This window comes from Brachyistius frenatus, unplaced genomic scaffold (assembly GCF_029030835.1).
Source record: "Brachyistius frenatus isolate BFR_SWC_R1_liver_20210118 unplaced genomic scaffold, ASM2903083v1 Contig_270, whole genome shotgun sequence".
Classification (NCBI taxonomy): Eukaryota; Metazoa; Chordata; class Actinopteri; family Embiotocidae; genus Brachyistius; species Brachyistius frenatus.
The window spans coordinates 413,308-439,184 of NW_027210869.1; the positions used below are offsets into that span (position 1 = coordinate 413,308).

The window sequence follows — 25,877 nt, forward strand, 5'->3', positions numbered from 1 at the left end:
AGGGTGACACCAGCATGGAAAGGCTGTCGTTCCCGTCATAAATATATATTCTCGGATAGAACACAGTATCTTTTATTTTAATGAATAGTGAATATTTATTTTTATTTTATTTAGCCTATTTATTTACTCTTTTTACATTTTTACAACAGCGGGTTATTGGAGACAAATTGTTGTTGTACGTTATAGATTTTAGCCAGTATAGATGTCTGTTTTTATGACTAAATGTTAACGAGCACATTCACATGTGAAAATTCACATTTTCTAAGTAAATAAAAAAAAATTCAGATAAATATAATATAGGCAAACCATTTTTTAGCATTAAATCCTGTATATTGGGTGTGCTGTGTGTTTAGTAGGAATCTCTTTATACTGTGAACTGTGTTTGATCTGGATTATAAAAATGAAATGAACACCTTTATGTCTCTGGACTATAAACTGTACAACCAATGTGCCCGCTGGCCGGTTGTAAACAAACCGAGCAGCAGGTGGCCGAACACCGTCAGCTGACCCTCAGCTGATCGGAAGTGCAGCCCGGACGGCCTTTCAAAGTAGCGACATTGAGAGACAGATTAACACCGGAAATAATGTACTTGGCCTTCAACGTAAAAAAATCAAATTGTGCTTTTTATACTCAACAAAGAAAATGTCTCGCGTAAAAGTAAAACGTATAAACTACAGAATCTTTGAAAACGTGTAATCACTTAAATCGCCGTGCTTTTTCGCAAAATCGTTTCCGACACCGACGCAGCTGTCACCGAGTCTTTTATTTTGAAGGGGAGAAGCGGAACGCGCCTCTTTGAAATCTGTCCGGTTGAACCGCAAACCTTCGGCCGCTAGAAGGAGAAATGGCCGATGCCATAGCTGACACAAGAAGGCTCTTCACCAAGCCGCAAAACTTAAATGACGCTTATGGACCCCCAAGTAATTTCCTCGAGATTGACGTGAGCAACCCTGACACCGTCGGGGTGGGCAGAGGCAGGTACACCACGTATGACGTCAGACTGAAGGTGAGCCTGCAGTAACGAGCGCTAATGACGTTAGCCTTTTTCCAGCGAGCTAACTATGTCTTTTTTTCTTTTCTTTTTTTTAACGGTCGAAGAAAGTTACAACTCATTTGACGTCGGGACGGTTGCCCGCAGCAAGGCGCGCGTAACATCCACGGAGTCGGTGTTTGAACGGTTAAACACCGAGAAGCGCGAGGGATTCTTCTGCGAAGCGTATTAGCCAACGCTAGCTTAGCAGGCTAAGCAACGTTTGTTTTGGCTATCTTGACTCCTCGTTCGTTACCGTTCAGGTGACGTCATTTACCGAAAGCGTTAATTAAAACGTGGTCGACACGGCAGGACTCTCGCTGTCGTCGCGCTTTCCAAGGACGTAGTGAATGAAGGTGTGCGGAAGCTGCTGTCGGAGTCTGTTTACATTTCACGAGCGAGCGGTTTGTTTTTTTTGTTTTTTTATCAGAACAGCTGTTTTACCGTTTCACGTGAGAACCGGTTGAATCAGCGAAACGAACGATGATCCGGTAATAAACCGTCAGTAAAGAAATACCCAACGGAACAGCTGAACTGAAACCACACCCTTTTTTTTAACTGCAAAGTACAGATAACATGTCAGGTGACCTGCATGCTCACCTCTGTACTTATATACATGCTCACCTCTGTACTTATATACATGCTCACCTCTGTACTTATATACATGCTCACCTCTCTACTTATATACATGCTCACCTCTGTACTTATATACATGCTCACCTCTGTACTTATATACATGCTCACCTCTGTACTTATATACATGCTCACCTCTCTACTTATATACATGCTCACCTCTGTACTTATATACATGCTCACCTCTGTACTTATATACATGCTCACCTCTGTACTTATATACATGCTCACCTCTGTACTTATATACATGCTCACCTCTCTACTTATATACATGCTCACCTCTCTACTTGTATACATGCTCACCTCTCTACTTATATACATACTCACCTCTCTACTACTTATATACATACTACTCACCTCTGTACTTATATACATGCTCACCTCTCTACTTATATACATGCTCACCTCTCTACTCTACTTATACATGCTCATACTTATATACATGCTCACCTCTCTACTTATATACATACTCACCTCTGTACTTATATACATGCTCACCTCTGTACTTATATACATACTCACCTCTCTGCTTATATACATGCTCACCTCTCTACTTATATACATACTCACCTCTCTACTTATATACATACTCACCTCTCTGCTTATATACATGCTCACCTCTGTACTTGTATACATACTCACCTCTCTACTTATATACATACTCACCTCTGTACTTATATACATACTCACCTCTCTACTTATATACATGCTCACCTCTGTACTTATATACATACTCACCTCTCTACTTATATACATACTCACCTCTCTACTTATATACATGCTCACCTCTGTACTTATATACATACTCACCTCTCTACTTATATACATACTCACCTCTGTACTTATATACATGCTCACCTCTGTACTTATATACATTCTCACCTCTCTACTTATATACATACTCACCTCTCTACTTATATACATACTCAACTCTCTACTTGTATACATACCACCTCTCTACTTATATACATACTCACCTCACCTCTCTACTTATATACTCACCTCTCTACTTATATACATGCTCACCTCTCTACTTATATACATACTCACCTCTGTACTTATATACATGCTCACCTCTCTACTTATATACATACTCACCTCTCTACTTGTATACATACTCACCTCTCTACTTATATACATACTCACCTCTCTGCTTATATACATACTCACCTCTCTACTTGTATACATACTCACCTCTCTACTTATATACATACTCACCTCTCTACTTATATACATACTCACCTCTCTACTTGTATACACTCCTCATAACTATTTTATTTTTTATTGATTGATTCTCAGATTGATTGATTTTCAAAGTGCTTTTCCTTGTAGCTGTTCTGACATATTGATTATAAAGTAGTGTGATTCAGCAACGGAGCTAAAAGGAGAACAAAAGTTATCCAGTCAGCTTCTCCTGAACTGAGACAGGATGCAGGATCCTTTCCAGTTCAACCCTCCCCCTCTCCCCCCTTCCTCCACCACTAAAACACATTTCCTTCCTCCAACTCCACTGAAGAACTTTCAACAACAATAGTTTTTTTTTTTTTTTTTTGGTTGTTTTTTTTTGTTGCTCTGAAAAGTGTCTGTCATCAATTTGCAACCTTGACGTAAATTATTTTTATATATTTGACGTTATATCAAAAATTGTACAAAAATTGTAAATTAAATCGGTTGTACTATTGAGCAATCGGTGAGGAGGGAAGCGGTTAGACAATCCTTGCAATTGCCAAACACAGATCCTGTCTGTATTTTTTTTTACAGTCATAATTGCACAACCCAAATCAGCTTGTAAATAATTTCGAAACAGTCCTTCAAAAATATGCAGCAGACAATCACGTCAAATTATCTGAAAAAACCAAAAGTGAAGTTCTGCTTTCCCACTTGTCTTAGAGATTTCAACCATCACATGGTCCTCGTCAGCAAATGGAGTTGACCAGGTTGTTATCAAACTTGACAAATGTCCGGCTCGGTTGTAAAAGCCAATATGGACATGAAATCAGAGATCAAGACTACGTGATCTGGTTTGAAATCATCGAAGACCTTGAACTATAATCTTCAACCACTGTTTCTCATGCTAAGAATGAATCGTTTCACTTAAATAAAGCATAACTGCTCAATTACCGAACGGTTATTTACAAAAGTCTTTATTCAATATATAGACGCAGCAAAATTTGGTTTACTTCACAATAAAGACGACTTGTTAGCTGCCTCAAACATCAGCAATTAATCATTTTCATTATGTCTTTCACTCCATAAAGTTTTGTAGAAACGTAACGACACCAGCAGCCTCTGTGATGAGAGTTTAAACTCGTCAGGCGGTCACTGGGCTCATCTGATTGCCTTGTTTCTTATCTCTAAATGATCATTACAGTTGACCGACACCCCCTCGGTTAGTGGCCTGGAGTATTTAGATTGCTCACCAGCCCTCAAGTATTTTATAGTTTCCCTTTACCTTAAAGAAACGGGCTGAGGGGAGAGAAGCCGTCTCCGGGCATTAGTGTTGAAAATAAGGCTACTGTACTTGATTAGCGTGTAATAATTAGCATATGCGTGTAATCAGCATTATTGTGCACCTCGCAGCCCTGTGTGACCCTGCTTTGCATAAGACCACAGAAGAAGCGGCGCATCCCTCACTTCTCAACAAACGTGGTGTCAACTTAGCTTTGCTTCTCTCCTTCTCCTTTCTTCAGCTTTCTTTGGAAGCATTTTACTCCATCTCCAGCATTTTAAGTGTTGGCCACAATGCCTCGGCCTGGAATGTGTACAGTTCGTTTCACTCTCCTCACTTATTTCTTCTGTCGTCATTTCCATCTTTCTTGTAATATGCCAGACTATTTATGTTCTGTCATCTCATCATTTGATACAGTTTCTGTTTTATAACCTTTTTCTGTCGTGTTCTCACTGCCGTCCCGCTATCCACCCCGAAATTGAGAGAGCTCTTGTGGCCGCACTGAGAGTCTGCTTAATCCCCTCATTGAGAGAAGAGAAGAATGAAACAGGCCAGGGTGTGGGGGAGCTGGAGCATTTACTCCCCATCCCCACCACCACCACCACCACCACCACCACCACCCCACCCCCACCCATGGGAGGGCAGAAAGCCACCCCCTCACCAGCCTTCATCCCATTGCCCACTTATCCCATTTCACTCCCAGCCGTGTGCAGTCAGTCGCCTCCGTCACCGTGTGGTTACCATTGTATTGTCCCTGTGATAACTATATAGGCTGAAACGGTGGTTTGCTGTATTGTGTAAACAAGCTTATTCCCACTATGAAACTGTAAAGTTTGCTCTGACTCTGGTTAAATAAGTGTCATCTTATTCATGTGGCGTGTGACTCGGTGGTGCTGTGTGGACTTCGGCAAAGCTGGTGGTAAATCAAATCGTACGAGGATGGGTTTTCATGACGGAAGCCGTGAGGCTTGTTACACGGTCACTCGCTGAGAGACAGACCGGCATTTGGTGTTTAAAATCAGTCAGTCCGGTTTTTTTTCTTTTCTTCAAAAGGTGAAAGCTAAGTTGATTCGGATGTCTCATTTTGCCGGCGCAGACTTGTCATGTCAAAACAATGGATTTCTGTTCTCATCAAAATCCCTTCATTTTAAGTAGTTTCTGAAATGGCTTATCGACCTTTTTTTTTTTTTTTTTTTCTTCTTCCTGCCTCTTCACATGCTTTTCACGTTCCTAATGGAAAGTTATTTTTGCGGAGTCCGATCATATCACCTAAATGGTGTGCGTGTGTGTGTGAGGAAGGGGTGATGGGTATTATCAAAATGTATTGTTTTTAGCTGGTTCCCATCTCATCTAGAGAGCACATTCAGGGGAGCGAACTTTGGAATCTCACTTTGTTTATGGATAGGAGGACATAAAAGAGCTCTTATAGCTCTGTCTCTCACTCTCACTTAGTCTTCTACCCCTCCTCTTCTCTTCTCCCATAGCTTCTCCCTCTCTCTTTCTTTCTCTTTTCCATTTGGGCACTGGGGCGGGGGCCATTGGTCATTAAGAAAATGGGGAGAGATGGGGAGTATGTGTGTGTGGGGGGGGAGGGGAGGGGGAGCTTGTCAGGCACAGTCAAGTGTAATCCAAAGTCTACAGCATCCTCTTCGACAACTATTTTAATGGAAATGGGGAACATATTGTATCAAGGCAACCATATCCTACTTGAAATGACAGTATCAAAAGTGGGAGTTGATACTATGGCAACAAAGCAGCTTTTTGCCAGCTAGGCGAGTCGGAGAGAGGGTAGGCTGTCGGGCCGCAGGGGCCGGCAACCGAGGGAACGAGTGAGAGAGTATATGGAGAGGCGAGAGCAAAAGACCCAGAGCACCAACGCTTTTGTTTTTTTTTTTTTTTTTCTTCCCCATTTTGGAATATGATGCAATGAGATGGTATTATGTTACCATTTTTAATGCTATTATTCTGAAAGGAGAGTATATGGAGGGGTAAGAAGGGGGCACGGGGAGGGTTTAGGATGCGCACTCTCAAACTTGACTTAATCCATCCTGCTAAAAGCTAATGCACGGTGGCCTTGAACTATTCTCTCAGGAGATGAGTGATCTTTGTCCCCGCTCTCCCTCTTTCTCTATCTCGCTGTTTTTAAGGGTTCTGCCTCTTTTCAACCCATTTTCAATGAGCCGAAGGTATTGTGTCCCGCACATTACGAATCGCATGCTCTTCGTATGGGACGTAGATTGCACCTTGTACGCGCATGATTGAAATAGAAGCCAGGAGATCTACTTTGGAGAAGATACATCTGGCTTTATGCACCTTTTTCAAAGATAGAACATTTCTCTTTCACACCTGTTGCTTTTAGTACGGCCATTAATTCCTCATTTATGTATTTTTGGTTTTCAAATTTATGACTTCACCCTCCTCTTTTTATTCTGTCCCTTAGAAAATGTGAGAGGCAAAGTGTGTTTGTTTTTTCAGGTTTTTTTTGTTTTTTTTCTCCAGACAATTCATGAAATGCTAAAACCCGAGTGGTTGTGGGCTGGTCCCATGTTTCCATCACTACAGGGGCCAGTAAGTTGAGACACCCGGTTCCTCACCTCTAACCAGCCGTGAAGAGAACAGAGGCCGGAGGAAACCTGATCTTTGACTCGTAGAGCTCTCACGCATCGCCTCTTTCTATGTTCGTGTGAGAGAGCGAGCGAGACCTCTCATTTTTCAGTTCTGTCGTTTTCGTTCCTCCCCTTGTCCTGCAAGGCCGATCTCTTAATCACAGGGTTTGAGAGGGTGAGGCAACCGAAAGGCCAGGTGACTTTCTTTCCTTCCACTCGCACTGCTGGCGTCATTGTTTTCAGATGAGTGGTCCGGGTTCGACCGTGTTTTGCACAAACGAGGCTCGAACGTTTTCGACTATCGTGTTTACGTTGTTAACAGCGTGAGTTGTCAAATCTTGTACCCAACACCTGTGCATGCACACTTTATGTACATCAGTGTGTGCTTGCGCGTGGTTAAGTATTTTCTGTGTGCACATGATGGGATTAGAGTCACGGCGGTGGCAGATTACCTGTAACTGTGATCTGTTGTGGTGGGGATTAACTTTGCGGTGCTCCATGCTGTGAGGTAACATGACGCAGCGGGGACAGACCGCGGTGAGAGGAGAGTGGAGTTAATGCTGGAGCACTGGGGCGATAAAGCTAAGATAATCCACTTCTCCTGTGACCTGAGAAAGAGGAGGAGTGAGGGACTCGCTGACAGCTTCACCTGGAGGGAACTTAAAGTAGGTGGAAGAGGGAAGTTTCTGAGGTTATTGAGACGCATAAAAACTCAAGGAGATTTTACCCGGAGTAAGGAAATACTCCGAGTAATGCAACTGTCACCTTAACTGGTTTTTTTTTTTACTGGCTTTAATGTTTTAATTACAATTTATATACTTATTTTGTTCATTTAGAATTTGAGGAATTATTTATTGTATGTGCTGCTCAAAGAATTTACAATCCCAGTATTGAGACGTTGACTTTGATACCAGTTCCTGTATGATACCTTTTTTAAAAAAATTTTTTTACCAGTTTTATGATATCCATTTTAACAAAAAGAAACATGCATTACAGTTTTGATTATTGGAGACCTTTAAATTCCTCACATGGAAACTATTGCTTGATGTTACAAATTACGTTTCCTAAACGCTTCGCACGCTATCAGTAAATGTTAGCGAGAGAGAAGCCTCCAGTTACTGCACCACATGCAACCTGGACAAGTATGTGGCCAAAAGTTAGTTAGTTAGTTAGCTAGTTAGTTAGTATTGTATATGATTATATATTCAATACGTTTTACAGGTCACGTTTGTTTTACAGTTCGAACATGAAATCAGCCGTGATGGCTGACGGGCAGCTCCCTTCCTCGTCGTGTTTGCTCTTTACCGGGTGGGATCTATAATTGTGAAGCCTGATGAGTGGACAGAGCAACGACAGGAGAAAACAAACGCCCATGTTTTCCCCCATTGAATCCATTGAGTCTCAAGGGCAGAAAAAAATCTGACTTATTTTTGCAGATCAAGTGAAATAAAGAGGAAAAAGACTGAAAAGGAGAGACCATGAGAGCAAAAAGACCACTCCTGGTCTCCCTCCTCCTCAATTAGTCTTGCACAGAGCAGACGAAGCTCCCAACCTCTCCAGTTTTTTTTACTCTTCCTTTATAACCACATGCACCCCCTCTTTTCTCTTTTGTACAGCCATTTACTCAGCCTTCTAGTTAACTCTCCTTCCCCTTTGCTGCATACAGTCACAGTCTGCTCATCGATCAGTCTGCTGCTCACGCTGTATTCATGCTGCACCTACTCGCTCAATTGCTTTGCTCTTGTGATTCCTTCTTCCATGAATTCTGACCTTCTGTGAATGTGGCCTGCCAATGAAATGCTCATTCACTCCCTCCTTGTTTGTACATTATCATGAGATGGCCATGTGCTGTCAGGAATAGTGAAGAGGTTTGGCATTGTGCTGTAATGTGCTGTTTGCTTCAATGTTCTCTGTCAATGTCAAAACATCTCCCCTTTTTAATATGAAATTCACTCTCAAGTACTTTGTCAACAGCAACTTAGAATTATGCACACATCTGTGCGCCGGCGGACACGAACAGCCAAAACAAATGGGAAAACATTCTGAGTGCGAAAGACCTTGGTGAGCAAAACACAAGTGAACTTTCTTTTTTTTTTGCCTGGAGGCCAATTTCAATTTTTCATTCAGTTTGGTTCAATTTGAAGGAGTATTTGTTTTTTTTTTCTCCTCTCGTTTTTCTTTTTCTTTTCCTCCTTCAATTAAAGTCAGAGTAGGTAACAAGGCTATGCCCAAAACCAATGCAGAAAAAAACCCTCCCTTTTTTGTTGTTGTCCTTCCCGATGTTGGAGCAGTCTCTCTCTTATCATTTTCACCACGAAGAGTTCAGCCTCCATTCTGGTTTGTAGTTGTTAACTAGTCAACAGTTTAATAACTGTTATATGTATTGCAGTGTTGTAATACGTTAAATATGCGTAAAGGTTTATTAACCCGTGGGTAACCATGGCAACAATACTGCTACATTGCCATTTAACTCGTGAGTAAAGCCAACCCTACTGGTTGATGTACCAATTCAATTATCCAAAACAGATTCTGTCGTCATACGTATTTGCTATACGATCGATAAAACTTGCCAACGCTGTCAGTCCACTGAGGCAAAGTGAGCTGCCACTAATTATAGATTAATCTGTCGATTATGTTCACAATGAATCTATTAATTATTTGAAATGTCAGGATGCAGAGCCCATCAGTTTCCTAAAGCCCCAAAGCTAATGTCTTCGTCATTTTATTACATTGTGGTATTATTTGGGCATTATTGCGTGAATAAGATAGCCATCAGGCACCAAGAAAACTCTGAAATTAGCCTATATTTGGCACACGAAATCCCACAATCCACACTTTAGGGCTTAAACAGTTTGTCAATGAATCAGTTAATAGAAAATTGCATCAGGTTTAACAGTCAATGAATTGTTTAAGAAGTTTATCAAGAAAAAAACATAAATTTCCAACTTCTTAAATGTGAAGATTTGTTGCTTTTGTCTTTGCGATGTCATTGTAAAAAAACGTCTTTGGGATTTAGACCAAAAGATAGTTGGACAAACCTAAAGTCAGATAAAAAGAGTAGTTGATAGATATACTTTTGGTGATTGTGATGGGTGTTTTTTTGAGGTTTCATGAAAATAATACATGGCACTTTATGCATTAAAAAAAAAAAAAAAAAGCCTCCACACAAACTTGCTGTTACTGATTGGCAGGAAAAGCACCACTCCACCCGGCTGAATTTGAGCTAAGGTGGAGGAACCATCAATAACAACTAACTGGGTGGAAGATTTATTTTTTAAGCTTTCGGTCGTGTTTGTGATGAAGGTCTGCTACATATGCTGCTGAGCTGATCTAATGCACTGATTGCCATTCAAAAATGTTGCTAAATGTGGGTTCACGGAAATTTTGTTGAACTCGACTTCCTTAGCTTTACTTTGAAGTTTCTCTCTGAAGAATGTGGTTCGTCTGTTTGAATAAAAGCTGCAAGGTTTAAGGACGATTCTTTTTGTAAATCAAGGCAACTCTTAAAAGTGACACCTGTAACACTTTGCCGCCTGTTGTGTCCACAGACCAACCTACCCATCTTCAAGCTGAAGGAGTCTTGTGTACGGAGGCGGTACAGCGACTTTGAGTGGCTACGAGCGGAGCTGGAGAGGGAGAGCAAGGTGAGCCATTGAGCCGAGCTCAACACAAAGGCTGTTGAGTACTTATCTTATCAAATCTGCATGTAGCATTGACCGCATACGCAGTGTTTTGGTGTGAGAGGGAGAGAGGTGTTGAAAGAGCTTTTGAACCTCTTTGGTTTGTTACAGAGCAGTTCCCCCGTCTGTCCATAAACACTCGAGTTTTTAGCCTCAGAAAAGATCACGTCGACAATTTATGATAGTTTTTTTTGTTTTTTGTTTACTTTGTACTTTTGCTAATTGTAAATTGTGATGTAAAACCTCCTTCGATTAATGATATATGCTTGTTGAACTGACTAGTTTGTTTCTCTGTGGCTGCTCTGTTATCTCAGGTGGTCGTACCGCCTCTCCCGGGAAAAGCTCTTTTCCGGCAGCTTCCGTTTCGAGGGGATGACGGCATATTTGACGACTCTTTCATCGAGGAACGGAGACAGGGTCTGGAGCAGTTTCTCAACAAGTAAGCCTGTCTGCGTCTCCTCAGTCTTTATCCGTCTTCCACCACTTTGCCACGAGGTTAAAATGATTTCGTCTTCACAATTCCTTCTTTGCAGCTGCAGTCATTTGCAGCTTTTGCGTTAGCGAGGTATTATTTTAACTCCGAAGAACAATGACATACTTTGTGCAGTAAGTAGATTCAACTTTTTCACTTCTCTTCATATTGTTAACAAACTGAACCCTAAGAGACAGGCCGGTCTTTTTCTCACCATCCTCCTTAAATCTCGTTTGTAATTACCTCGCAAAGGACAAGAACAACCAAAGAAGACTGAAGTGTGCACCCCCCACCACATCATTTTTCCCACATTTGTTTTGTTGTTGATGTGTAATTTATGTTAATTGCAGCTCAAATTACAGCGTGTGGTTCCACTGGATGGTGTGTGCACCTCTGCTTATTTTTGATCTAGCAAGTCCTCATATTCAGCTGCAGAACAATAAAAGTTACAGTGTGATTGTAATTATTTGCTTTGATTGCAGACTTGGCCATTATCTTTGTTTCATGTGCAAATGCATCAACGTTTCCTGCTTGAATATTAAGTGTGCAAAGACAGTTGAGAAAATTAAAATCCATAAATATGTTGGTTTTTTTGTTTTTTTTAAAGAAGATGAGAATGTGTTGGTAATTAGGACCCCACCTCCCGCCCCGCGCCCATTTGCTTTCTATGAATGAAACACTGCTGTTGATCATATTATTGTTCAGACTTGATACTGGACGATGTAGTTGGCAGCATTGTTTGATCGGTGATTGAGAGCATTGTGAAGAGGAAATCTTTTGTAGTGTTAAACATGATTGTCTCTGTGAAACAAGTGAGGAGGAGGAGATGAGCGAGAGCGATCAGTTTTAGATTAAGCTAGTCAAACATAATTCATACTTCAGGTAAAAGAGAAGGACTTAAAACCGCTGTCTGTAAAGCATGTGGGCCTCAACATTTGAACATGCTTCTGCTGCGCCTTGTCCTCCATGTCAACATGTCCAAACCAAGTAAACGGGGATTATCGGGGGCAAACTTGATCTTTCCAGTGATTTCTCTGGTATTTGACCCGTGAAGCATTCCTTGCTGTTTAATTTATCTGAAATATGTTCTTATCAGAGGTTAAGATGCGTACAATGTGATCGCGGTGATCTGTTCGGAGTAGTTTATTGTTTAAAGAATTAGATGTTTTAGGGTCTCAGGTGCGCTGGCTCAGTCTCGTTAAGCTCCTCTGCGTCATCTGAAGGGACATTCAAGGAAACCTGATGTCAAAGTGGCTTTAACAGAGGAAAACACGGTTCCAAAGAGACAGTATTTTCCCCAAAAAATAATAACATACAGCCGTAATGGGAGGGGTTTAAAGCACAAATTAATTTCAGCGAATCCTGATATAAAGATGTCGGCGGAAAACCACACACACACCAAAGCCGCAAGAAAGCAACCAAATTGATCTGAAAACGTGTCCTTCTGACAGTAGCCCCCCCTCAAACTATGATTTCATATGGAGGTGGTGTTATTTTGTCAAAAAGTTTGGGAGAGACATGTAATCTTTGCCAATTTACTGGTTGCTTTTACAGAAGGCTCTTGTGTGCCTTTTGTCCCGGGTTGATAGGTTTTTCTCCATCCACAAGTTTCAATTGACACGTCTTTCTTTTTTCCCATTCTGAGGTGTGAGAAAAAAATTATTACTACTTCTATTCTCAAAGAGTCAAAGGTTTTTGTCCCTGCGGCCACACATCCTCATCCATAAACCAATGTGTTGTATGAAATACAGTTATTATGTGGCAAATGTAAATAGGTGATACTATATAATTAGCACGTATTGTGCCAGTAGTGAATTCTACCCTGAGCTACAAGTCACTGTATGACAAAAATAGCTGTTTGTCTATCTATTTGTGACACTGATTTTAGACCATCATGCATGCAGAGTTTTTTCCCCCCACTACTACCATTAACTAGATATGTTCAAATAGTTTTAGATCTTTATTGTTCTACAATTGCAAAATGTTTTTGGTGTTGTGTACAAGTGCAGATCAGAAACATGTACGAAGCCAGAGATGCCTGCAGAATAGTTCAGGGAGAGAGGACAGAGAGGAGAAAGCATAAACTACCCAAGAGAGAGGAGGCAAAGTTAATGACAATAGTGCCATTGACTGTAGCTGGGTGTCATCTGCATAGCACTGGATAAGTGTGCATCGCTCCTTAATAATATTGCCCGAGGGACGCATGTTTAATGCCAAAAGCAACGGTCCGAGCACAGAGCCTTGGGGAACTCCATGGCTAACTTTTGTTTGTGTAGAAGAATCATGTTGACATCAATAAACATCAATAAACTCAAATATATATATATATGACATAAACCAGCTTAGTGTGGATCCTCCAGAGACATGGTCAATGTCTGTAATAAAAATGTTGTGTTCAGTGGCATCAAATGCAGAGCTAACAGGACAAGTAGAGACAAATCTGTTGTCTAAAAATATCATTGGTAACTCACCAGTGTTGTCTCTGTGCCGTCCTACCATAAACGTGTAGTACCACTATTTTAGGCCTTTTTTTTTTTATTTTTTTTTTTTTATTTTTGTGTGGCGTCTCTTCTCCAGTCCTTTAAACGTGGTTTAGAGGTGGTGTTCCCCAAATAGTTCCACACAAACCTTTTGATTCCCATGCCTTTCTTCCATTCCAGTCTTTTGTGCTAAATCTTTCCTGGATTTCTTGCCTTTCAGTTCAGTGCAGTTTCTGCTTATGCGTGTGTGTCTTTGTGTTCAAAGGTACATCCATGTCCCGTTAAGTCCGTGTCCTTAAGTCTCGTCTTTGAAACAGCTTCTCGGGTGTCAAACCTGCCTTTTGCTCTTGTGTGTTTTCCAGAGTGGCCGGTCATCCTCTAGCTCAAAACGAACGGTGCCTGCACATGTTTCTACAGGATGAGTCTCTGGACAAGACCTACACCCCATCCAAAATCAGACAAGCCTGAAAAGAAAAGATGGCTCTGCTTGGCCTGGTCTGGCTCAGGCCTGCTCAGCCTAGCTTGGCCCAACAATCCAAAGCTCTCTTCACTGCTCCAGGTTTCGCTCAAATAACAAACATTTTAATGACAACTTCTCCCTTCCCACACACCCCCTCCCCCCCCACACACACACCTCCCCGCCCTTCCCCCCAAAATAATATCATTCCCTGCCTCTTTTAGTTATATTAGTTACCCTTATTGATGTTTGTTTTCACTTTCTAATTGGAGTCAAGAATGTTCGACACATAAATAACTGTGGTTGAAAGTAATTTATAGTAATTTCTCTATATGTCTGGAAATGCCACTAACATGGATATATTATGTATTTATCATTTAGCTATGTCTTGAATATTCTCATTTATATAGTAACACTGAATGAGTGTTAAATGCAAAGCTCTTGTGATGACCCACAACGTTTCCCATTCAGTACTGGCTTGTTGCGCACCGAAACTAGCAACTAAACAGACACACATTTGATGGGCCTTGACTTTGAAATCACACCTAGTTGATCCTCTCTTCAAAAGGAAGCATGTGTGTGTATCAACCAGCACTTGGCCAATTATCACAATGATTTTCTAGCAAGAAATTTACACAGAGGGAGCTGCAGTATTTCTACTGGCTATATGCATTTTGAGATTTGTATACTGCTGTGCCATTTTTGTTTATTTTGAAGATTTTCCAATAAAATAGGTGAAATGTCTCCACGCATATGGTACTTTTGTTGATTCGGATTCTTGGCCTGCCTTGCAACCCACGCTGTAGTCAATAAGGTACTGCATGCTGCCACAAACAGTAGCTTAACTTTATTGTTGCTTTTATTCAATAAATACATAGTCTATCATCTCCATTACAAAGACTTTTAAGAATTATGGCTATTCAGAGACCCTATTAAGTAAGCCATGAGTTTTTATTGAGAATATAGTATGCTACTTCTAAAGGGAATTTGGTAATACTTCATAATAAGGCTGCAAAACGCATGCTAAAATGATATATGACTTGTGAGAATCTAATGCACAGGGTGTTTAGCCAAGTCACTGTTTAACGGATCATCAATTAATGAAAGTTTATTACCTGTTAGGTGTGTGTGTGTGTGTGTGTGTGTGTGTGTGTGTGTGTGTGTGTGTGTGTGTGTGTGTGTAAATATGAAAGTTTATTACCTGTTCCAGTTCACCAGAAATCCAGTTACATTAAGAAGAGCATCTCATATCCATGCACTTTGATTGGCCTCTCCGACAGCAGCAGAGTTTGTTTTTAAACCTGTTTATTCTTACTTCTAGTTTATTTACATGAACTGATCATTTGCAAATTTGTAGCAGGACATGACTTTACTTGAGGGGAAAAAGTGGTCTCGTGTCTTAGCAGTCAGTTTGTCAGGTCTGTGGCCCTTTTGTTAACTTAAACATGTCTGTGCTTTATAATAAGTAAAAAAAATAAATAAATTGGTGCCTCCCCATAGCTTGTACATGTGATGTGAAACTTCATGCTCGTGCAGCAACTGGCAGATATTTGCATTTGATCCCCCAGTTTGATAACTGCTTTATATTTCAGCACTGCTCTGATTTCAGAGGTTGATCACATGAAATGCCCCTTTTAATGCAACTGGTTTCCAGCTCAGTTGGTGGCAACTAAAATCATGCACGAGGCAACTGTGAATTAACAGTTATTACTTGATTCTCCATAAATCCCTAAAAAAAAAAAAAATCACAATAACACCCAGTTACTATATTTTTTCTTAATGATGAGCAACACTGATTCACATCCTGCATTAAATCCACAGCAATTGCAGATTAGTTATTAATTATTTAGCACGTGTTTTAATACCCGTATTATATAGTCTTACTATGAAATCTTTACGGAACTGTACTTTACAATAAGAACACAATCAGATGTGAGAAGAGCAACAGAATTATTTTCTCTATTTATAAAGAAGTTTCAGAACTGCCCCTGGTGGTTTTACTGTATATCTAGGTTATGTGAAAACAGTTTAATTCAGTGTCTTTTATTCTCTCGGTTACAACTCTAAATAGTTATAACTCTAAATATTTACAACAGAATAAAAACATCACAGGCCACAAGAACATTTCCAAGTGCTGAATATTATTTTATCCAGTGTTAGTGTCTAACTTCACAAAGTCGACCTAAACATGTTTAATGCTGCGCCTCAACAGGACGCACCAACACAAACAGGACAGTAGCCACTTAAATACAAACACCGTCTTCAGGTGAATGTAGTTTTACAGCCAGGAGGCGATGCAAGCATCTATCCTTAAAAAGTCGGTTTCCTCCGCAATACTTCATGGAGCTGGTGCCTCTCCGTCGCCCCGTGCGTTTGGTTTCAGCACCGGATCGAGGAACAGCGACTCATCCCGCATTACGCATGCATCGTCTTTTTGGTTTCCTCCATTGGGATTGAACTCAGCAATAAAAGATTGAATTGGTCGTCAAGCTCATTGGTCTCACAGACACTCGAAAAACATCTTAATATACAATATTTCTTTGTCAGACGTACTTGGCAGTTGCTCTCCAGAGTCTTTAGGCAACATTTTAAAATGGTAGGCCGTTTGCCCATATCGGAGATTGCAGTTTTCTGAATCATACAGGCATCTATGATGAAAGTTACACGCTAATCCTTAACTAGAGCAACTGTTAACAGGCACGGTGATCCGGCAGTGTCGCAGTCTGTTGCAGTTTTAATTGAGCCAGAGGCCTAAATAGGCTCTATCAATACAGCCGAAAATAAAGATGTTGTGCTCAGCAGAGATTCAGCCCACGGCTACACCTGCTATGATTTGACATTCTGTTGATTGCTGGGTGGGTCTCTGCATGGGCCTTCAGCTCCAGTCTTTTCCCGCGCGCCTGGTCAGATGCCGAGAATTCATATATCGCTGGACTTGTACATGTCGGAGAGGAGCCTGGTGATGGGCACGTTGCCGATGGTCTTTTTGAAAAACACCTCCTCGATGGTGGACGGGCTGACGGAGCGCAGCGCTGGCAGGAGCAGGAGCAGCTTACCGAAACGACATGGCTGAGTCGGGTACCTGAAACATACAACCGCGGTCAAAAACGGCCTCTTTCACCGTTTCTGTGCGCAGACCGTCTGACGCAGCGTATCCAATTAGCGCACACATCTGTGACTAATAGCTGCTCCAGAAATAGACTTCATGTTGCACCTGTGCAAGATTGCAGGAGACTTCAGCGGCTTATTGCCTCATTAACTTTATAATGACTCCGCCTCATTATAGCTAACAACATGTGCGTAAAGCTGGCGTTAACGTGGATGGACGGATAGATGGATTACTTCCGTCTTACCTGGTGTGTATGTAACTGTTGAGAGTGAGCTGTGCCTCATCTTGTAGTGCGGCGATGGCGCTGGCGTTGCGGAAACTTCTTAACTCGGTGCTGCCATGCGTAGGAACTGTAAAACAGGCAGGAATATAACCATTTCAAACATCTGTAATGACAAAGAACCTTAAGTTTGTATTCCTCTTTCTTCTTCACGTTTTTTGGGGTTTTTTTTTGCATCAGAAACTTACGTTTGCCAGATGGAATTTCCTCAGAGATTATAGTAACTCACCAGCTTTAAATGTCACGATGCATTTCAAACAGGCGAACTCTGTTGCGTCAAGACGCATTTGCCTGAATCTGGTGACCACCTCTTGAAGTGCTTGAATCTCAGACATGATCTTGTTCATCCGCTGAGACTCCGTGTTTTCAGTGTTCATCCCTTTTGATAGATGTGGAGAAAATGTCACCACGTAGGAAAACACAGAAGCAGCAGTATTGGTATCATGCAGCACGTGAGTGAGCTGTTTTCAGGTCTCGCGCTTTGTACATACCAGAAACAGCGAGAAGAGTAGTGGAGTCCACAGGAATGGCCCACTGCGCGATGCCCAGAACAAACAATTCCCTCCAAGCGTCCTCCAACAGAATCAACTGGAAAGAATAGTTTCAGGGTTAAACTTGCACAGCACACAAGAATGAAGCAATTATTTACTGTATTTTAATGCTTTGAAGATGTTTAAAGTGTCAATAACAGCAGTAATTATTGCATTCAAGATGTCTCCCCTTGCTTGCAGTTCTTTTGGTCACTGTTGGGGAAATCCCAGCTTCTGACATCATTTGACATCAAATCTATTAAATTGAAATTATATCAAGTGCAATATGTTTAAAATATGAACTATAGATTAAATAGATGTCTGACTCCTTATACTTTTGAAAAAGGCTCTTCAGTAAAAAATCATTTGGAAGTCTTGTTAAAAACCCTTAAACTTCTCCTTCAACCCATCAATCCAAAGTTTACCTGATCAGATAACGGAAGGGTGGAGAACGCAGGCACACTTTTTGCCCACTTGATGCTCATGAACAGGAGGCGCGCCGCTGACTCGCACACAGACTCTGTCGCCACCTCGTACAGGTACATCGGGGTGCCACTGACCTCATGGGGATACTGGAGAGTGAGACATGAGCATCATCGTTATCACTGCCGCATGTGTGGGTTCGCGCTCTGATGAAAAGGAGTCCAGAGAATAGTGAACAACAAAGGTCAAATTCCAAGCCCCAGCACCTGCTTTTATAATTATTAGTGTTGCTTGCGCCGGATTTACAGCGAGAAATCTAATTGGCGGATTTGTGGGTTTTACAGGCTGCTAAATCAGGACAAGAATTTCAACTTCTAACCCCTACCAAAACAAAAAAACTGTAATCCTATAATAACATTTGGGAAGGCTATAATACAAATATCCATATCATTAACTATTAAGGAATTGTACTTCTGATTGTTCTTGATTTTAAAAACAACAATAAGTCTTAAATAGAAGGTAAATGCAGAGCAGTGTCTCAGTTCTATTTATGTAGGTGCAAAACTAAGGCAAGTCGAACTTTTAGCTATAAATCATGAGATTTAAAAATGAATCCAAGGAATAATTATTTAAAAGACATCCCAAAAATGTACCTTCGGGGTGGGCTGTGCTAGACCCACGATGGCCTGTCTTTCCGGTGTGGTGGCCACTGTGCTCATCTCCAGGTTATGAGGCTCCAGTTGCGTGACGGTGGTGAAGAAGGGAGGACCTGGTAGTGAGGATCCCGGGAAATGGGTCGAGGAGCCGTTCACTTCTTTATGGCCACGGAAATACAGGGCGACCTGTTTGCGGATAGTGGACGTCCGGGGGCCCCTCTCGTGCTGAACGGCTGTGAGGCGGGACAGCAAGAGCACAGTGAAGGAGTGATCTCTGCAGGAGTGAATTTTTTATTTATGGTGTTTGTTTGTTTATCGCATCATTTTTCACATTGACTACAGTTACCAGCTTGTTTTATTGAACAAGGCTAAATTGTTCCTTAAATTAAAGACTCAAAATGCAAATGTTCTGTTTGAAAGAGAAATAATTGGCTATAATGAGCTTCTATCAGCGCTCCCGCAGAGTAGAAATAATCTGTCATTTAAAACGAGCAAAGCGCAGGTAATTATCAACTTCATTTGAGGCTTGATTCATGGCTTTAATACACTCCTCGGTCCGAGTTGCCCACCTCGACTCCCAACGCCGCAGCATGGCGTTTCTATGGTCAAAGTGATAATTCAATTAAGCCCATTTACCGTCTTTATTCATGTTCACTTCCAGACACTTTTTCAAACGGCACGCTCGGCACTGGTTTCTGTGAGTTTTGTCTACAGGACAACCACCCTGTACAGAGAGAAAGGGGAGGGGGAGGAGGGGGGCAACAAAAGGGAAGGGGTTACAGCTTCAAGTTACATTTCTCTTAGCTTGCGCGAGAGAAAGCTTCTTGCTATTATCCTCCTGGGAGGCCAATCTCCAGGTGAAAGATCGTGCTATTATCTAGTAGTTATGGACTTGCTCCCCTGCGGCTCCAGTGCAGCCTCATCCCGCAGGATAAGTACTCGATCCCGCCCTCTGCTGCTTAAATCCTCGCTTTCGAGTCATCACATTAGATTGGATTACACCTGATATATTACAGCAGCGCGGTGTTTAGCCCCGTACTTAATGGTCCAGGCATGACACAATTAGGCTCATCAAGGGAGATTTAACACACCACCGAAAAAGAAAAGCAAACAGTAAAATGCGCATTCCGTGCGTAAAGCTGTTCATGTTTTTTTTTTTGGATGAAGACCAGAGACTTGCAGGATACAGAGGATGATGCAGATCCCTTTTGGGAAAAATTCACTACAGGCTACCAGTTGCTCAGATTATTTCATGTATGTAAGAGATTACCACACACACACACACACACACATCGTAATGACTGACGGCTTGGTTTGATTCGATAGTGTCCGGTTGTTCCTCCAACTTGCTTGGTTTTCCAGAAGAAAAATAAAAAACAACAGGACCGAAGATGAACTCATTTACTGCGAATGCAGTTTGCCAAATTTGTGTTCCGACCTACGAGCCAATCAGGGTAAAATTACTTTGGGACATGAAAAATCTCCAAGGAGGCCTCACCTGCGAGCCAGATTTACAGACGTAGGTCCGGTTTCTGCGGATGCTCCTCTTGAAGAATCCCGAGCAGCCGTCACAGGCGTAAACACCGTAGTGTTTCCCTGAGCTACGGTCGCCGCACACTTTACATGGGATGTCCAGAATCCGACCTGGTAGAGGCCAAAATGTCAGTTACTGCAGATAGCACTCTAACTTAATGATTAAAACCCTGGGGGGGCGATCAGCTCCATTTTAAACGAATAAAGTCAGATGGTAAATGATGCTGTATGATGAAGCAAAAGTCACAATATTCTCTTAAAGGGTCATTTTCGAGAACCATCTAGAAAAAGTTGACACAAAACATGACAAAATTGTAGCTTCATTGATTTGACAGAATTTTGCAGTTTTAATCTTTAGTGAGTTTCATGGTTGTGTCATATTGACTGTTTGAACTGGTCTTGTAGACATAAAGTAAATGCCCAAAAAATAAACTCGGTTCAGATAGACGATACAGGAGCAATGGACACATCGTCCTAACATGACTTCTTTTTGTCCGGCAACTCCACAGGCACACACACACACACACACACACACACACACACACACACACACACACACACACACACACACACACACACACACACACACACACACACACACACACACACACACACACACACACACACACACACACACAGACTGGACAACGCCCCGCGCCTCACCCGACCATGACCATGGGAATTCACTACGCACATTTCTAGAATAAAGTCCGGTGGGAAGCGTCATATCTGAGCTCTCTAAGACAATAGCCAGAGGGCGCACAATGGAGACATTAGGGGAAAGTGTTAACTTAATGATTTTCCCCCATTGAACCTCGTCTGACTGCCTGGATCTCGACAAGCTGCCAACTCCACTTCATAATGGGACTCGACAGCTGCTTTATCCCACAGGTCTATAGGCCCCAGGATTAGGGAGTGACACTGCACCATGAGAATAATGCGCACCAACTCGTTTCACCAACTCAAATGAAGTGTATGTAAATCGACCCTGGTGTAGATGAAAAAATGTGATTTTTTTTTTTGGTGAAGATTTTGTATTCAAATCTCTTAAAAAGAAGTATATTTGTATGCATATGAGGGAGTCTTTTTTCATTCTGGAGGGAAAAGCCGTCTATGTAATTACACTGACGTTTTGCCACCTGCTCATTGATTCACCAGTGACCCGTCAAAAAGGGTGGCATGGGAATAACTACTCAGCAGCAAAAACAATGAATTCAGGGGAGAGCTAAAGGACTTCAATTGGCTGTTTATTAAGAATCAGAAGGCCATGTAGGCTATTTAACTGTAGGCCACAACCGTGTAATTAAGAGAAGCATTTTTTTATGTAGCATATGTGACTGTAAAGAGTGAGAGTTGGTATGTTGAAAGTCATCTTCTCATCACGGAAATAATTTGAATATAAATTCCATTGGCAAGGGGCAAAGTAAATACTATTTTTAAAAAACTATTTAAAACAAATCTTTACCCGTACTAATTGTTTTGACTTAGATATTAAAAAAACCAAAAAAACCAACCAAGGCTAATCAAGCCAAGTTCATTTGCCTACTCCCAAAGGGAATGTTCAAAGCGTAAATTTAACTGAAGCTCAACGGAAGTGCACACATTTACACCAAGCAAAGCTCGAACAAATATTAAACTGTGGTTGCTGAGAGTCAATTAAATAAAATGACACAATTTTGTTGTGAAAGGGGGAAATGTATTTAACTTCCCGCTGAGGGGGTCCGATGCGTCTCCATTGTCTGCAGTAATTGCTTGAAGATATATGGCATATTCTATTAACGTAATCACCATCAGGGCGAAAACCTGCTGGAAGAACTGGAAATTAAGTTCCACTTAGAGAAGGAGACGTTTCCTCTAAACATCCATAATGCCGTTATGAACTTGAATGACAGTAGTTATCATTTTGTAGCCTGTTTTGTTTTATACTAATTTAAAACATATTAGTTATTTAAAGTGTATGAACACATTTGCCTTCCTGGGGATAAAGCAGAGCAGAAGCAACAGTGTGACATGGCGAATACATTTTTGGATGTGGTAAAAAAAAAACACTGAAAGAAACACACATCTAAATCTAGCAGAAATGTCCCAATCTTTTGAAACAGAACAAAAGCCCACTTTAGGCCTATATTATGATCACAGTCTGATTTAATTTGAATTCATTATGAGGCCTAGTACAGGGATAATTGTAAAGGTTAAGAAAAAAGACTCCCCTTTTAAACCAGATGTAAAACCATGAACCAAAAGCAAATCTATAACTCCCTAAAAAAAAAAAAAAAATAAAAAAAAAATCTAAAATTTCCTCTTAATCACTGGAGTTTAGTAAATTAAAGGTTGTTGCAGCAGCACAGAAATGCGCGCCCGCTTTCAGTTAGATAAACATACAGCTACTTTTTCTAAAAGAGGTAGAAACTCACTGCAGAAAAAGAAGAATTCCCAAACTCCAATCTTAAATTCATATTATCAGCGATGAGATCTCTCTCTTTACTGCGTCGTTAAACATATTTGTTACAGTGAAATCACAGGCAACAAGTGGCATCAAGTGGGAGGCAAGTGGAGCTGCTGAGGAATATTCCGAACACGGATGCCGCGTATTATTTTCTTCATCTCTTTAAAACACGAGCAGCTTTACGAAATATACATTTCATAAGATATGTCTTCACATTCAGGCGCTTTCATTATCAGAAGTTTACGCATTGCACTCTGAATAACAAACGGACTCCAGCTCTCCCCTTGGATCACTACTCTCTCACATTTGTCAGACCATGTGGAATAAATTGACTTAATATAGTGAAGCTCAGATGATGTGAGAAAAATCAACTCGTGCAAGTAATCGTGCAGCAAACATGATCAGCTTTATGTGAACTTTTATTTGTCACCCTCGGTGTTAGAGGAAGGCCTTTCACAGCTCTCAGGCGGTATTCCTGAGAAGCACCGAGGAAGAGATGAGTGCAACTTACTTGATTTGACATTCAGAATATCCAAACAGCCACTTGTTGAGCCGGTCGGTTTGCTCATTATGGATCCTCGATCTTTAAAAGAATCAGAACGAAAAAAGCTCCTCTTTCTCCTCTTCTTGTTGGGAGAAACACTTTCTCGGGTTTTTTTTTACGAGCAGCGATGAGATCGGCAAATCAAAAGTCCCGAGTCCAACTTGACAGACAGTGAACCTCCGATCGTCAACCTCAAATTAAGACGCGCGATTGTACATTGTATCAGCGCTCTTCACGGTCGACAGAGAAACGGACTGCAGCCCCGGGACAGCTACCGGTTAACGGCGACAGCAGCCCTCCAGGTCGCGGCGCAACAGCCGGTGCATAAAGTTGGAGTTGGAGAAACGATGCCGGGAGCTCATCCGATAGTGCCAAACCGGAGAGGGGGAAAGGAGCAAATTTTCGGGTTTTCTGACAAGTGAAAGCTTGTTAAAACCAGGACACGATGTGACTTTGTGGTGCGATTTCCCCCGAATAAGCCTTGGTAATATTTATGAGAAGTGCCAGGGGGAGGCTGGAGGGTGGAGATCTCCACTTCCTTCATCCACTTGGCTTTCTACTCCAAACTCCAGCCTGACGTCACTGGCGTGTGAGGGAGTGTGTGTATGTTTGAATGTGTGTGCAAGTGATGTGAAGTGCATTGCTTATGGATCCAAAGCCATTTGGGGAGGGGAGGGGAGGGGAGGGGGGGGGGCACGTGTTGCAGGCATGTTTTCTAGAATAATTAAACTAGCTTTCGCGCTATAGATTTATTTACTCAATTTCTCATAGTAGCTTAATGGTGATGAAGACTGGGAGTATGCCCGGGCTAAACCTTATCTGAGAAACAGTTACAAATATTAGAAATCATATGCGATAGAAGAAATATTCAACACAAATCTGTCCATAAACAAAACTGCAGATTTAAAAAGATGCAAACATTTTCAGGAATGCTGAGGAATGCCGACCACTAATAAGAGGTTATTACCATATGCAGAGGGGGTGTCTGTGGAGGGGGTGAAGAGGGTTCAGACCCTGAACAGTGTCATGCTTCTCATTTCCTACACGAGCACAAAAACATTTGTGTCTGTCTCCACATACAGTCCTCAAGTTTCAAAGATAAGTGCTCGGGCCCCACTGCAGACACCGATCAGTCACAGTAACTGTCAGACAGCTGAAACTCTGATAATCGTAATCTTCTTGTAGGTTTTTGAATATTATTTGTTTAAAAAAAAAAAAAAATGCAGAAATGACTGAATCAAAACTTCAATGTAGTATTCTTGTTTCCCATCGGGGTTGTTTTGTTACACATTGTCTTTCCTTTGTTATTGGCTTATCTCGAAGGCGTTAGAAACTCCATTGATGTCATTGTTTTCCAGCCTGTTGCAGGTGTTTAACCGCTATGTGGTCTTATTTAGCTGCATCCATTCAAAGGATTTGCAATCGACTGATTAATCTCAAATTAGAGCTCGTGAGATATAAAGACAAGAGTTTTGGCATCCAGTGCTGTGAGGCAAAAACGAAGCTCCCACAAAGTGATGCAGCATAATCAAACAAATAAATAAAATACTGCGAAAGACAAAGATTATTTTTAATCATTTTCGTTTATACAAATTATCCATAGCTATATACATTTAGAAAAATATGAAAATTGAAAGTGTTGACTTTTCCCCATGCCGTCTTATATGACTTGTGCATCCCTCTGCTCTTTAAACATAATAGTGAAACGCGTATAACAGCCTATAAACAAATGACGTTATCTATCCAATTGTCTTAAGTTAGCTCTTAATTTTTGTTTACTTTGTTTATGTTAGATAGAGTTATGCAAATATCACCTATGCAGTGAGAAATACTCCCCATTTAAAATATTTAAATTTTAGTTGTTAAAAAACAGTTTGGTGCTCATTGTGGCTTCTTTACTTTTGCTTATCTTCTGTTACAATTCTGAAAATGTTACGGTCATTTAAACAACAACAACAACAACAATAATAATAATAACAATACTACTACTACTACTACTACTACTACTACTACTACTAATAATAATAATAATAATTATTATTATTATTATTATACTACTAATAAAAACAACAATATCCTAAAAGCGTTCAGATACATAGATGAATTAAATAACGAACTCTCTAAAAGTAGGGTGATAAGTTAAAGTGGTCCGGTGCGTCCACTGCTGTCGGACCTCCCAGCAGCCTCTGCAGGTTTTGGACACCAGACATTGCCCGGCTGTCCGGAGGGTCGGGCTGCAGTGCCCGCTCACTGACACCCTGACCTTGACAGCTTGCTGCGCTTTCGCCGGGTAACTCCAGAAATCCATATTCTGTTTTTAATTGTGTTCATTCCCACGGTACACTGCAGGCCATATGGACGCACAAAGTGTCGATTTAAGCGGACAGGGGCGAGGCGGAGAGGCGTAGTTAATTGCAATTAGCCATTGTTGTGTCTTTCAACCTGCCCTTTAGCTGAACAGCTACGGCTGGAGCCTAACAAGCCTGAGGAGAAATCATTATAATATTCCTTTGATTTTCCTGAAGGGACACACTGAGAGACTTTGGGC

General features: G+C 41.2%; 2 protein-coding genes across 3 annotated transcripts; one reads left to right on the forward strand and one right to left on the reverse strand.

Moving 5' to 3' along the window:
- Positions 1–802: 802 nt before the first annotated feature.
- Positions 803–14,552, forward strand: snx3 (sorting nexin 3). Its single transcript, XM_069721663.1, has 4 exons — positions 803–1,007; positions 10,268–10,363; positions 10,714–10,838; positions 13,714–14,552. The coding sequence occupies exons 1-4, from the start codon at positions 846–848 to the stop codon at positions 13,817–13,819; spliced, it is 489 nt and encodes a 162-aa protein (XP_069577764.1). The 5' UTR covers positions 803–845; the 3' UTR covers positions 13,820–14,552.
- A 444-nt stretch (positions 14,553–14,996) lies between these two features.
- On the reverse strand, positions 14,997–23,854 carry nr2e1 (nuclear receptor subfamily 2, group E, member 1). Of its 2 annotated transcripts, XM_069721661.1 has the most exons (9): positions 23,297–23,854; positions 20,305–20,450; positions 19,443–19,530; positions 18,804–19,039; positions 18,153–18,299; positions 17,689–17,785; positions 17,427–17,576; positions 17,162–17,267; positions 14,997–16,890 (listed from the first exon to the last, which is right to left on the reverse strand). In XM_069721661.1, exons 1-9 carry the CDS (start codon positions 23,352–23,354, stop codon positions 16,728–16,730), a joined length of 1,191 nt encoding a protein of 396 aa, XP_069577762.1. In that variant the 5' UTR covers positions 23,355–23,854; the 3' UTR covers positions 14,997–16,727. The 2 variants fall into 2 exon arrangements, with proteins under 2 accessions (XP_069577762.1, XP_069577763.1); XM_069721662.1 differs by lacking the exon at positions 20,305–20,450 and having other exon boundaries at positions 23,297–23,853.
- Between the last annotated feature and the right edge of the window lie 2,023 nt (positions 23,855–25,877).

Coding starts and splice junctions, on each gene's coding strand:
- nr2e1 (XM_069721661.1), bottom strand. CDS start 23,354: ATGAGCAAACCGACCGGCTCAACAAGTGGCTGTTTGGATATTCTGAAT. Junction 19,040..19,442: donor AGTGAACATGAATAAAGACG/GTAAATGGGCTT, acceptor CCCGCCTCACAG/CCGTTCAGCACGAGAGGGGC. Junction 16,891..17,161: donor AACAGTTACATACACACCAG/GTAAGACGGAAG, acceptor TGTATGTTTCAG/GTACCCGACTCAGCCATGTC.
- snx3 (XM_069721663.1), top strand. CDS start 846: ATGGCCGATGCCATAGCTGACACAAGAAGGCTCTTCACCAAGCCGCAA. Junction 10,364..10,713: donor AGCTGGAGAGGGAGAGCAAG/GTGAGCCATTGA, acceptor CTGTTATCTCAG/GTGGTCGTACCGCCTCTCCC. Junction 10,839..13,713: donor CTGGAGCAGTTTCTCAACAA/GTAAGCCTGTCT, acceptor TGTGTTTTCCAG/AGTGGCCGGTCATCCTCTAG.